The sequence below is a fragment of the Otolemur garnettii genome, unplaced genomic scaffold (genome assembly GCF_000181295.1).
Source record: "Otolemur garnettii isolate 467f Iridium unplaced genomic scaffold, OtoGar3 scaffold00014, whole genome shotgun sequence".
Taxonomy (NCBI): Eukaryota; Metazoa; Chordata; class Mammalia; order Primates; family Galagidae; genus Otolemur; species Otolemur garnettii.
Genome location: NW_003852409.1, coordinates 14,031,179 through 14,046,048, shown reverse-complemented (window position 1 = coordinate 14,046,048; position 14,870 = coordinate 14,031,179). Strand labels below are relative to the sequence as shown.

Sequence of the window (14,870 nt, the reverse complement as noted above, 5' to 3'; positions counted from 1 at the left end):
GTGTATGTACACCATGGAGTACTACTCAGCCATAAAAAAGATGGAGACTTTAAATCTTTTGTATTAACCTGGATGGAGTTGAAGCACAGTCTCCTTAGTGAAGTATCTCCTTAGTGAATGGAAAAGCAAGTATCCAATGTACTCAATACTAATATGAATCCAAGAGGGACTTTATCCAACAAATTCAATCATATAAATTTAATTAATGTAACCTAATTCTTTGTATCCTCAATGAATCCCAAACAATAAAAAATAAAACTAAAAAATAAAAAATAAAAAAACTAATATGAAACCAGTTAATGAACAACTACATGCCCACACAAGAGAAAAACATAATTAAAATATTTATTTTTATTGCATCACACTTTTTAAATAATTGAAGAAGGTAAATATGTAATTCAAAAATGAATAATAAAGTATAATATCATAAAAATATGAGAATTTAATCATAGCATAAAGGCATTATGAAATTGTCAATTAAAATAATGACCTGGTGCTGTATATTTGAATTACCAGAAAGTTTATTTGATACAGATTCAGAAAACTTTGGGAACTTTGAGACCAATATTATAAAACATTGATGATAGGATTGCAGTTTGCTACCAGGCATTGGGAAATCTTGCATTATTTTATTATACTAATAAAATGTTAAGTGTTTGAGGTTCATAACTCAGGTCATGGAAAGCCATTATAAGGAAATAATAAGTGAAATCCAAGCACAGAAAGAATATGGCAAATTCTCACTCCCATGTGGGAGCTAGAAGAGCAAATCTCATTAAGGTAGACAGTAGACTGGTGGCCAAGAAGGGTGGGAAGAGGGGAGGAAGAGAAATTGGTACAAATGTGTGGTTTAATAGATTAAATTCGACTTAGTGTTAGAAAGATCAGTTGGGTGACCATAATTATATTAGTCTATTGTATATTCTAAAATAGCTAGAAGAGAAGAATTCAAATGGTTCTAGCACAGTGTTTCTCAACCTTCCTAATGCCGTGACCCTTTAATACAGTCCTTGTGTTGTGATGACCCTCAACCACAACACGAGGAACTATATTAAAGGGTCGCCGCATTGGGAAGGTTGAGAACCACTGTGCTAGCATAAAGAAATGACAAGAATTTAAGGTAATGAATATCCCAGATATGCTAATTTGATCTTTACAAATTATGTGAATTGTTAAATTATTACACATTCCCCAAACTATGCATATCTATTACACATCAAGAAAAAGAAGAAAAAGAAAAGATTTTAAATTGTCTTTGCAAAACTGTCCTTGTTAGAGTAAAATTTGGTACCAAACTAATGTCCTTCAACAAATTTTTCTTAAGGAAATTATCATATATTTGTTCTACAGAACATCATGGGAACTTTGAAAAGTCATCTTGGGTTGTAAAGGCTGTATAAGAGCAGAAAAAGTGTCTTAAAATATTATGTTTAAAAAACAGAGAACAACATTTCATATGGGTGCCAACTCCATAAACTGTGTGAATAGAATAATCTGCAAAGAAAGACCTCAGAAGGCTGTGCCTAAGTTTTTTTTTTTATCTTCTATATGGAATACTGAACCACAGTTAGCATTACTTCATTAACAACGTATAAATCAAACAAGAACCAATGTTTTAGATGAAACTGTTTCAGAAAGGAAGAAATCAATGTACTTTTGACATTAACTTTCAAAACATTTATTTATCTCCAAAAGGTGTCCATCCACGTTGATCCAGCTTTCACCCCACCTTACCTTTTCCCAATTGGAGATGTTGCTATCACATACACAGCAACTGACCTCTCCGGCAACCAAGCCAGCTGTACTTTCCGTATCAAGGTTATTGGTAAGTCATTGTGTAGGTTCATGAAAACAATCCAGCGCCCTGGGGACTTTGTTTCTCTTATCTCCAACAACCCCCTTTACACTGATTCTTCTTACTGGCATTGGAATTCACTCAAGCCACTTCCTCTTTGAACCTACATGTCCTTTAACTACTCCAGCTTCTCTCTGATTTCTTCCCATGTGGGCCTTTTGAGAACTTTCTAGTGATTGCCATCTCTTTCTTCTTAACTGCCACTTACTCTCAATTTGTTCAAGTCTGGCTTCTGTGCTCCTCACTCATGTAACTGCTGTCGTCAAGGTCACCAGTAACCTGCAGTTGTTACTCCAACTGCAAGCTTCGTTCACACTAGTCTTTTTTGTTCTTTTCCCCATTTTTCTTCCACGTCTCTTGACCTCTTTCTGAGGCTTTTCTTCCTCAGACCAGCTCTCAAATGATCATCTCCAGCGGTCCAGCCTTGCCTCTCCCTCTCTTTCTCTTTCTCTTTTTTTCCCAGGGTGACTTTGTTCTAATCTCTTTTCTGAAATCCAAACTGATATGTAAAACTGCCCCCTGGACTTTCCCGAACAGATGTTTCACTTGCACTTCACACCTAATAGATTTCCTAACTCAGAAAAGCATTCAACCAACTACTCAACGACCAAGCAAAAATGCTTGGAAATCCTTGATTCCGCCATCCCTGATACCTAATAAAGCAGCCTACTGTGCTGGTGTCACTTCCTTGATGTCTCTGAAGTGTGGCCTGTTCTCTTTGTCCTCATAACTGTTACTGTAGCTGAATCTTATTTTGGGGGTGGGGGGGAAGCCTGGTTTACTGTATAATTGCCCAATTGGTCTTTCTGCCCACTACCAAGGTATAATATTGGAGAGGCAGGAACTGTAGTAGTCTGTAGTGGTCAAGAGCATGGATTCTGAACCCAAACTGCTTGGGTTTATATCTCACCCCATCACTTAAAGGCAATATGACTAATTGCCTGTCTGTGCTTCACTTTCTTTACCCCCAAATAGGATAGGATTAATAAATCATATTATTTATAATTATATAAATTAATATTTGTATAGAAATTAAATATTATATATAAATCAAATAAATATTACATTATTTATAACTATATAAATTAAATAAATGTATTACCTCATAGGGTTATTATGTGGTTTTTGATTAGTTACAACATACAAACCATTTGAACTAGTGCCTGACACATGTTAAGCTCTATGTAAAATCTAGCAATCGTGATATATAGACGTTTTGCTGTATTTGCCACAGATCTATTTTTAATATGTTTATTTTAAAATTTAATACATTCCATTCATTTTGTTCTCAAAATTTTGTGTAACATCTTGAAATAACTAATGTACGTCAAACTGATTCCTCATCCTATAAATTATAGTTTTGGTAAAAGTAGATAAGATTTATATAAAAATCAGTCTAACTCATTTCACAGTGCTTCAAATTTTTTTGGATTGCCTTTTCAATGTTGTTTTAAACATGAGCTTTACCAGTTCCGTGAAAAATATGTTGGATTTTTTTAATCTGATACTGTGATTTTAAACTTGGCAGTGTGATTCACAGCGTTTGCCAAGTTTTAATTTTTCATAATGAAGAGTCAACATAGAGAAAAGTGAAATGTGTACTGGAGTGTCTAGCTAGACTTTCACTGACTGTTCAGTTACGAACGAGAGGGAAGGAAGAAAAAAGGGGGGGGGAAGGGGAAGGACAGTAAGGGGTGAAAGAGAGACAGAGACAGAAACCTAAAAAAAGATCCCAAAGCCTACATTTTTCTTATCTTTGTTGTCCTGATAAATGAGAGATAGGCAGGAATATTGGTTCCCTTGCTTTAGTCCCTTCAATTCTCTTGACAGTCATTGACTGAGTCTTCCCGCCCTCCTATACCTGCAATACAACATTAAAATATTTGGCTAAAATGAGATAAGCTTAAGAAAATCTTGGACTGTCCATTTGTCATGTCTTTTGGGAAAATAGTTAATACTGCCAGATTTATAAATTTAGCTATGCATAGATTTGGTTCAGCATTCTCCAAGTACCATGACCTGGAGAATTTCTCCATTCTTTTCTTTATTCCACAACTGGTTTTGAGCAGCTGTTACCGGCCACGTGATGTCCTGTCTACTGGGGACTTAACCAGGACCAAAAGCGACTCCATGACTGATTTGCAGAGTTTATAGTCTAGTAGAGCAATAAATCTAACATGCTGTACTAATAAAATGACAAGCATGGATAAAAATGGAAACTGTATCCATAAGACTTAGCTTTAAGTCAGAATCTAGATATTCTCATAGGTATAGGAGAATTGAATTTCAGAGTATGTGTTTTCATCGTGGATAGACATATCCAGGTCTTGGCACCGGTGCCTACAATTTAGTAGCTTAATAACCTCAGGCAAGTTTCTTAAGTTAGCCTAGTCTAACAGTCCTCACCTATAAAATTAGAAAAACATATGTCTTGTCTCCCTCAAACCTCAAAAGCAGAGGACAAAATCTGTAATTGTGTTAAATTACTTCTATACACCCTAGTTGTTGTCCCTCACTGAATTCCTAAAAACTCTCCCACACTCAGCAGGACTTTGAAATCGGACTCATTCACCCCACCTCTAATGCACCCACCCTTCACCCTGGATTCCTGACTCAGCAGCACAGTCTCCGTTTGTTAGCTTCTACTGTGGCTTTCATCTTCCCTCCTCTTCCCCCACTTCCAGCTTCACATTCTGGTCTTTGCCTTCACCTAGAATTTATCAGCCTTAGAAATGTGTAACTCCAGTGTCCCGGCTCTGGACATGACCTCCTGGCTGTCCAGGAATCTCACACCCACACTGACGTCTTGCTTATTCTACAACCTGACTCATATCTCCTTCCATTTAGCATCTCCTGCCTTGACTATTCAGATAAGAGGAGGATCATGGAGGTCCCTGCTGTGGCCCCCATCCTCCCCACTTCCAAGTGGGCCAGTCTGACAACTGTGGGCAGCGTCCACAAATTAAATGCCCACCTCATCCAGACTTGCCTATGCACAACTGTGCTCAAGGTGATTTCAGGAACCTGGTATTTCTTCTCCAACAGGGAGAGAGCAGTAGAGTAAAAAGCACCTCTTTCTTTGGCCTTAGGGATCAGAAATAAGATGTCATCAACAAAGCCACAGGATCAGCCTTGTTTCTTATAAGACTCTCTGCCTGCACAAGCAGACTTCCCTTCTTTCTTGCAAATCCTGTCATCATTTCAAAATATCACTTATGACTTCTCTGTCTGGTTTCATGTTCTTCAGATGTAGAACCACCGGTCATAGACTGGTGCAGGTCTCCACCTCCCATCCAGGTGTCGGAAAAGGAGCACGCCGCAAGCTGGGATGAGCCTCAGTTCTCGGACAACTCAGGTATGGTGATAAGGATTTTGTCGTCAGCATCATAACACTGAATTCTATTTTATTGTAAAAAAGCTTTTTGAAAGGATAAAAGAGAAAAGGCAAATGACAACTGTCTAAGTAGAATGAACAATTATATAAATTAATGTTTTAATGCTAGAATAAATATAATTTAATATTATTACTTGTACCTATTCATGAGGTTTTCCTTCATTCAATATTTAATAGCACTTAGGTATTATATCTAAAAGTGTTCTAATGAATGTCTTCCATCTCTAAGCTCATGTTGTCCTGCAAGCATAACCTGACACATTATAAAAGGTCATAGGAAGCAGGAAAATACCTGAGCAAATGCAACCTGAAGTTCACTGTCAATGTTGTATGAAAACTCCAAAACAACAATAAAAATACTAATTAAATAGATTTCTTAAACTCCCAGTGTTCCAGTAGACCAGCGGTTCTCAACCTATGGGTTGCCACCCCTTTGGGGGTCTCCCGCATATCAGATATTTACATTACAAATTCATAACAGTAGCAAAATTATAGTTATGAAGTAGCAACGAAAATAATTGTATGGTTGGGGGGCACCACAACATGAAGAACTGTATTTTAAGGGTACTAAGAAAGTTGAGAACCACTGCTATAGACTGACCTATTCAAAGAAAATCATTTGTTCAGCAAAAATTTCTCAACTGAATAGGATTTTTGAGTCTATGATTGCTATGTTATAGTACATTTAAATACTAAATCTTTTATTTTCTGCTAGCGTACAAATCAACATAAATAGAATGCCCAGCTGACTTGTATAAAGAGAAAATGACACGTCAAATCAAAGAAGAGACTAATAAAGTGACTTTAGACTGATGACCCCCCCCTGGGGTCTTTTCTTTCCTATCTAGGGGCTGTGTTGGACATCACCAGAAGTCATACTCAAGGAGAGCTCTTCCCTCATGGGGAGACTATAGTGCGGTACACGGCCACTGACCCCTCAGGCAACAATAGGACATGCGACATCCACATTGTCATAAAAGGTATTTTCTTCTTAATCCCCACCCCCAAATCTAGTTGACATTTGTTACATGTGATTGTTGTAGTCCACTGTTTTGTGAAAGAAGATAGGTTCTGAGCATTAGATTTTTGAAGTTAGAATACCAGCAGATTTTATTCAGGTTTCCAATTGTCATTTCTTGACCTCATGAAGATAGAAATGCAGAAAATATTTATGTTCTCATTATCTAATAATGTCTCCCTTTCTCTGAGATATAGTCTCACTCTATTGCTGGGGATAGAGTGCAGTGGTGTCATCTTAGATCAGGCGTCCTCAGACTATGGCCCGCGGGCCACATGCAGCTCACCTAGGACATTTATCCGGCCCGCAGGATAAAATAAAATACATCAGTCACATTTTCTCCAGATTTGATTTAGATTTAGAGGGATTCTACAATATTAAATATATATTGTTATAAAAATAATCCCATATATATTGTTATAAAAATAATCCCACCAGGTGTTTTTGCCGCCACTGCCTGTCCTGCTTAGCAGCCAACTTGTCCCAGGGCCTGCAGTCTGGCCTTCCAGAGGTCTGAGGGACAGTGAACCGGCCCCCTGTTTAAAAAGTTTGAGGACCACTATCTTAGACCATAGCAACCTCAAACACTTGGGCTCCAGTGAGCCTCCTGTTTCAACATCCAGAGTATCTGGAATTACAGGCATACAGGCACCCACCACTACACCTAGCTAATTATTTAATTTGTGTAGAAATGGTGGTGTCACCATGCTTTTGAGGCTGGTCTAGAAGTCCCAGGCTCAAGCAATTCTCCTGCTTCCACCTCCCAAAGTACTAGGATGATAGGCATCAGCCACCATGCCCACCCTCTAATCAGATCTTTAATTAACATTTTAGGAATCCTTTATCTCAGGTGACAACGTGTGATTGTCATAGCCCTATTTTAAATGCTTGAGGAGACAGATTCTGAAAATGCACCCACTTCACGTTATCCACTTTTCATTTTTATTAAAGGAATGACAAAAATAATAACTCCAAATTAGAAATACTTTTAGCTTGTACAAGATAAAAAAATAAAAAATAATAAAAATAAATAAAAAAGAAATACTTTTAGCTTTTTGTAAAATCTGCGCAACCTCTAATTACAGAGAGATACAGCTTTTCAACATAGGCCCAAGCCCATCAAGGCACCAAAAAACAGGCATTGACACTCTCCTACACGAAGGACTGATGGTGACAGTTTCTCTAGAAATAGCTGTAGAGTGGAGGAGTTCTTTTCAAAATTCAGCTTAAGCTCCTGGAGTTTAATTTATGCTTCTCATACACTTTTTTGGGTACAGGTTCTCCCTGTGAAGTGCCATTCACACCTATAAACGGAGATTTTATATGTGCTCAAGATAGTGCTGGAGTTAACTGCACTTTAAGTTGCTTAGAGGGCTATGATTTCACCGAAGGGTCGATGGAGAAGTACTACTGTGCTTATGAGGATGGGATCTGGAGACCACCGTATTCCACTGAGTGGCCGGACTGTGCCAGTAAGTTTCAGTTTTGTTCTTGTTCTGGAACCTTTAATGTGTGAATGTGTGTGTGTGTGTGTGTCTGTGTGTGTGTGTGTGTGTGTGTGTACATTTCCAAGTGCTATAACAGGAAATTGCCTTACTATAGGAATTAGTGGAAAATGGTGCCGCAAATTTGAAATGCTTATGAATACAAAACTTGCCCTTCCTTGGATTTAAAGTATTAGCCACCAGGGTGATTGTAAATTGGATTGCTGTAGGATGAGATAGTCTTAAGCAGAACCCTCTTGGCCCTTTCATTATTTGTCAAAAACAACCGAAGATGGGTCAGCGTGTAATTCTTGACCTGCAGACGTGTTTGAAGGCTCATAGTCTGCAGAAGAGCTTGTATTTAAAATAAGATCAAAAATATGGAATGGAATAAAATACATCAGTCACATTTTCTCCAGATTTGATTTAGATTTAGAAGGATTCTACAATATTAAATATATATTGTTATAAAAATAATCCCATTCTTTGTCTAAAGTACATAAATACCCTCTGAAGTGAATCTTTCATCTAATATCATAGATGGGAGTTTAAATGCCAGTGTTTTGAATAAAAAAAGGGAAGTTCACTTACCTGAGTTCTTTTAGGGAAACAAGTAAAAACAACACCACTCACTCACCTGTTTCACTGATGTGGGTGGCAGGACGCTATTAGGAAACATTGTCCCTGAATACTTTGGGGCATTTTGCTGAGTATAACCACGCAAGCTTCTGATCCAAAGAGAAATATATTCCTGTGGGAACTACACTTTCAAAGAATATAATTGCGCAAAAATAGTACTTAGAAATTTTCCAATGTCTGTCTGTTGTAAAATAGATATAAATCAATGTATATAAATAGAAAATATAATAACTTTGAGCTAGCCAGGATTTTTGCAAAACCTCCCAGAAATATGACAGCAATTTTTCTATAATAATCCCACAAATCATGTCCGAATTAAAATACTAAATTTCCATGATTGCATAGAAAGGTACACCTTTGGTTTTTTTATTTTTTATTAAGTCATAGCTGTGTACTTTAATACTATCATGGGGTACAGTGGGTTGTTTCTATATACAATTTGGAATGCTTTCATCCGACTGGTTAACATAGCCTTCATGGAATTTTCTTAGTTGTTGTATTGAGACATTTATGTTCTACATTTAGTAAGATTCACATGTACCCTTATAGGATAAATCATAGGCATGATCCCGCCAATAACTCTCCCTCCATCCAGCCTCCCCCCTCCCCTCCCCTCCCTTTCTCCTTTGTTTTAAAAGCACTAACCAACTGAAGCCGTTCTGTCTAACCTTTTCCAGTAAAACGTTTTGCAAACCATGGGTTTAAGTCCTTTGAGATGCAGTACAAAGCAACTCGTTGCGATGACACAGATCTTTTGAAGAAGTTTTCTGAAGCCTTTGAGACCACCCTGGGGAAAATGGTACGTCAGCAGTAGTCCTCCTCTGTTGCTTGTCATGTTTTCAGGACGCTGGTGAGGTTTTCCTGGCCTCTCTGGGTCATTTGCAACTGAAATTTCCTATCCTGACAACGTCCCTCTTCTTTGCTATGCAACCTTGTAGCTAATGTTTAGAATTATTCAGAAGTTGTGGACTTCTGGAAGGAATCATAAGTAAATCTGCATGAAAATGGCTTTGTATTTTTTAAAACATCCTTAAAATATTAGTGAAGCTCAGGACCCCATCATTAGAGAATGCCTGCTTTATTACTGCAGGTCTGACAAAGACGCCAAACATTGTAAATGACATTTCTTTACGATAAGGAGGGAACTGAACATTTAAAAGATTTTTTTTCCTGTATTTTCATGGACTTTTTAGCCATCGTAAGAGAGGAGAGCAATATATGTAACTATATTGAACGTCTTAAAGGTGGGAAACAAGCCAAACACATATTTGTATGCCCAGCGGAGCGGGTTGCTCTTCACTTATATGCTAACGACATTTTATTGTGCTGCTTTCTCTGTGCCAGGCACTGTTGTAAATACACTAGACATACTGACTGCCATCCATCCATTCAATGAACACTTGCTGAAAAAAAAATTATTTAAATCTGCTTAATAAAACCAAATTCCAAAAAAGGAAAAAAATGTCATTATTGCTGTTAAACCGAGACAATATTACAGTCATGAGGCCCCTATTCATATAGACCTATACTTGGAAGGTAGCAATCTACTCATACTAATTATAGCCCATCCCAGCTGGTAAAATGTTCCTTAAGTGTTATGTAGGACCCGCACTGAAAATCCTGTGGAAGTGAGTTTTATCAAGTGTCTTATCACGTGCTAAATTGTAGCAGATGAAAAGTGGTATAATGGATCAGAAAGTGCTATTAATTATGTTGATTTGTTCATTAATATTTAGTAAGTCTCTATGTACTAGCCTAGACACTAGGAATTTAGATCTAAATAAAATAATCCAAACCCCATGCACTGTGAAATTGACATCGTCATGAATAGAGAAACAATAAGCAAATTGCAAAGGAGATGTGCAGCCTGTCAATGGTGTACGCTGTGGAATAAAACAAAGCAGAAGATGGAAGTCTCACTAGTCAGGTTCCTGTGTGGCGAGAGACCAGAAGGGCCGAGGCAATGATCCATAATGGGGAAGAATGTTCCGGGCAGAGGGGATAGCAAGTGCAAAGGCCCTGAGACAGGAGTGCAGTTGGGACTTTAAACCCCTGAAAAGTCATAAGAGTGGCAAGAGCAGAGAGGATGATGGGATGAGGGACAGATGATCAGAGACCACATGAAGTAGAAGAAGTGGGTGTGGAAAGAGAAATCAAACTGGAGAAAGCCTTGAAAATCACTGCAAAGACTTTGCCTCTAACTCTAAGTGAGATGGAGAGCTGTGTGAGGGGACCAGCTTACTCAGGACCTTGACTGTGGGAGGGGCATAGGGTGGGGGAGAGAGTAAGAAGACAACACAGGAAACTAGAGAGCGGGTGGCTTGGTAGATTCAGTAGGTCTTGATGATATCTTGGACATCGATTTTTAGACAAAGAGAGGGGTCGAAGAGGCAGAGCACACAAGGGCCCAGATGTAGCTAGTGGTGCACATGGTGGTGGAAGTGTGTGAAAGATCGTTTCTGAATTCTGTTTTATCAAGTGTAAAAAGGCATCACCTGAGAGTAAGAATGAGGCGGTGTCATTGGAGGTTTGTAAAGAGAGAATATAGTGCAAAATTATTTTCTAAGAGGACATGAACTCTTATAGTGAAGAAATGTAGTAGGATTGGCAGTCAGCAGGGTTGGGTTGAGCCGTAACTGACCACGTGGGCACAAGTGTAGAAAAGCAGGATGATTAAATCAACTGGGCTTAAGGGTTCTCCAGGCCAACACGCCGAGGAGGCGGCTTGCAGGGAGGGCCCATTCATGGTGACAGACTGTGGCACCTGCAATGGGTGCATAAGGAAGTGAAGACATGAGGGGCTGAGGGGGAGGCAGTAGGGTTGATGGATTACATATTCTGATGAACTTAAGAACTGTTGGATTCCTGAGAAGGGAATGGGGTACAGTTACTGATAGTGACAAGGTCTGAGGGTATGACCAGGGAGTGAGTGACAAAACAGGCTGGAAGATGAGAGAAGAGGAAAAGAAACTAAGAATCTAAAGAGATGGAGGGATCAGCTAGGTTGCTACAGAAATCACCAAGAATTAGAACAGGAATGAGGGAGTGAGTCAGAGTGGGGACATGCTGCAGACACCTGCCACAAGGAGGACCAATGAGTGGCATAGGCGATGGCATGAGCTTCAGGACCGTGAGGCTTTAAGTAAGGAGTGAGGGAATGTGACCTGGAAACAGGAATGAGGAGTGAGGAAGACACTCCTCCCTCTCCACGCCTACTCCAAATTCCTGGATTATGGAATTTCTGAAATTTCTAGACTTTTTTATAGAAAATATTCCCTCAAATGGAAAGTCAAGTTTCATCTAGAGCAAAGATGAAGGGAAGATAAAGAGGGAGGGTAGAAAATTATAGGAAATTTGCTGATTACTGAGCATAAGCTTCAGAGGGTGCAGAGGAAGGTTTGGGGCACCAGAGGGAATGGGAAATGGGGTCAGAGAAAAGGAGCCAAAGAACCATGTAGGGGGAAGCTTAGAGGCAAAAGGTGTCCCAGTAGGCCTGGGCTCCTCATGGTAAGTGACATAAACAGAGACAGAAAGGCATGGGACCAATCTGGGTGGTCTAGGCAGTTGGAGGCTGTAAGGGAGGAGGGTCGGGAGACTTCTGGGGAACGTGCAGAACTCGGGACCCACCCTTCCTCCTGCTGGTGGAGAAGTAGTGTCCAGAGGAGCTAAGGGCTCATCACAGCCCCCAGAGATATGATTTACATTTTATCCTCTTTGTTTTTTATTTGTAGGTCCCATCATTTTGTAGTGATGCTGATGACATTGACTGCAGACTGGAGGACCTGACCAAAAAATATTGCCTAGAATATAATTATGACTATGAAAATGGCTTTGCAATTGGTAATTAAATTCTGTAGTATTGGTAGTTGAAGTCTGTAGCATAAGACTAATCTGCAAAATAAGAAAATAAGTCCAGATCAGTGAAGCGAGCTAGAAAGCTTAACTTTGATTAATTTGTTCACCACGTATTTTAGGATAGCAATATAATTTGATAATGTTCTTAATGATCATTACAGATATATTAAATGTTGGTAGCAAATAAACTAGCCAGAAATTTTCAGCATGACAAAAACTAAGAAAATGAAGTGACATGATGGTAAAATTCAGGCATTGATGTGCTATCTTAGATGGGACTAGTAATAGTTATAGAGTACTAACAGCAGTTTTTAGATGACATTTAATTTGAATTGCACAAAACCATTGACATAAAATAGTTACACATGTGAAATATTCATATTTCTCACCAAAATATGGCAAGATTTTGCAATCAAGCCATTAACACAAAACAGTTACACATATTCAGATTCCTCACCAAAAATATGGCAAGATTTAACTTATTCAAGTCTAATACATGTTAACTAATACGTGTTAAGTACAATTTTTTTTTTTTTTTTTGAGACAGAGTCCCACTGCGTTGCCTTTGGTAGAATGCTGTGGCAACTTGAAACTCTTGGACTCAAGTGATCGTCAGCCTCCCAAGTAGCTGGGACTATAGATGCCTGCTGCAACACCGGGCTATTTTTAGAAATGAGGTCTCAGTCTGGCCCAGGCTGGTCTTGAACTCATGAGCTCTGGCAATCCACCCACCTCAGCCTCCCTGAGTGCTAGGATTGCAGGCGTGAGCCACCGCACTTGACCTTCTTAAGCAGAATTTTGATATTTTCTTCATGTAGACTTTGAACATTTTTCTTAATATTGTTCCTGAGCATGGGAATAATACTAAGTGTGTGATTTACTGCTGATATGTTCAGCCAATTATCTTACTGCCTTGATATTTCTAGGAGATTTTAATAGTTTCCAGTTTCTCTTGAGTCTCAGGAAAAATTAATATCCCTTCACATAATTACCTTTTTATATTTATTCCATTTTTCTAATATTATCTAGAACATCCAGAGCAATGTTTATAAAAAATAGTAATAATAAAAGACTATAGCGCTTAAGTGCATGGTGTTGATGACCAGTGCTGTAGGTCAAAGTCCTGGCTTTACTGCCTACTTAGTTGTTTGATCTTGAGCAAGTTATCAAACCAGCCTGTGTTTTAATTTCCTCACCAATGAGAACTCACATCATCAATGCAAGTATGTATTAATTCACAAGGATATATTAATTCACATGACAGCAGACATCCTTTTCATTTCTGACACTAATCCTATTAGTAAAAGGTAATATTTTTAGTGATTTGGCATCAAGAGTGATATTGGCTATAGCTTTAGACTTTTTAAATTTCTGAAGTATCATTTATGCATGCATGTTTGTTGCAAACATTTTTAAGTGCTTAGAAACAAAGAATGAAAACAAGATAATACACAACCCCAGAAATAAACCTGTTAGTACAGGTATATATTTAGGACTATAGATGTATAGATACAGGGTGATCATAAAGTTCGTGTGCAGTTTAAAATTTGAAACTATTTTGAATTGCACACAAACTTTATGGGCACCCTGGATAACTATATACACGTGTGTACACTCATAATATTTTGTAAGTGCAAATTCTCATTGTATTCAGACATTTTTATTCATTAAATATCATACTTCAATATAATTTTAATGGCCACCTATTCGCTCATCAATCAATCTATCAATACCATAATTTACATAAATACTTCCCTATTGATTGACTTTGAGGTATTTTCAATTTTAACTGTTATAGACAAGCTCTCAGGGAACGTTCCAGAATTAAAGTTGTGGATTACAAACGGTAAGGAGGTAGGGTGTTGGGATTGTCAGTAGCACATCTGGAATGACCAAGATTCGGGTTTCCCTTCCCAGACTGCTGGAGGAGGGGGCCCAAGGACACACAGGGAGTCAGTTGTCCTCACAGGGCTTTGAAATGGGCAGCATCTGTCATCGGATAAGGGTCCGAATGGCAGTTTTCTAGAAACTGAGTTGTGGACAGTTGGCACGTGTGATCCTGTGATCCTAAGAGACAAGCCTTCCTCCTCAAATGTCTTCCCCATAGAAAGTCACAAGATCAGGGTGACATTGTAACACCACCTTAGCAAGTCAGAATGTATGAAAAGAAAAGTAGATACAAGTAAAGTAAATGTAAATACGTTAAAATTGGTCTGAACTCATAATGATTGTATAATGCAAGTTAAAACTGAAGTGAGATGCAATTTTGACCATTAGATGAACAGATACAAATAATTATCATAAAACCCAAAGCTAGCAAGGGGATATAAATGGATAAACTCACATTCATACCTAGTAAATGGAAGAAAAATTGTAGATCATTTGAAAATATGTAATCATTTGATTACTCCTACGATTCAAAATATTTATGCACTCAGACCCAGAAATTCTACTTCTAAGAAGATTTCTCAAAATCATTCCAGTGTGCAAAGATGTACCATATTCCATAAATTCTGAGAGGCATGCTTTTCATTTTGACCAGAAATTGGGATGGGTCTTCTCATTAATAGTATCTCAGATTTGGTGAAATATTGGGCTCGGCGCCTGTGGCTCAAGCGGCTAAGG

The 14,870-nt window shown here is 38.4% G+C and overlaps 1 protein-coding gene across 1 annotated transcript in view; it reads left to right on the top strand.

The window, feature by feature from the left end:
- The window catches only part of SVEP1 (sushi, von Willebrand factor type A, EGF and pentraxin domain containing 1), a 173,991-nt gene that overhangs the window by 79,571 nt on the left and 79,550 nt on the right, over positions 1-14,870 (top strand). Inside the window, exons 9-14 of the mRNA XM_012802314.2 lie at positions 1,696-1,825; positions 5,103-5,210; positions 6,098-6,229; positions 7,545-7,739; positions 9,068-9,189; positions 12,122-12,230. Coding sequence (XP_012657768.1) covers positions 1,696-1,825; positions 5,103-5,210; positions 6,098-6,229; positions 7,545-7,739; positions 9,068-9,189; positions 12,122-12,230 — 796 coding nt within the window. The remainder of the gene's footprint in view (positions 1-1,695; positions 1,826-5,102; positions 5,211-6,097; positions 6,230-7,544; positions 7,740-9,067; positions 9,190-12,121; positions 12,231-14,870) is intronic.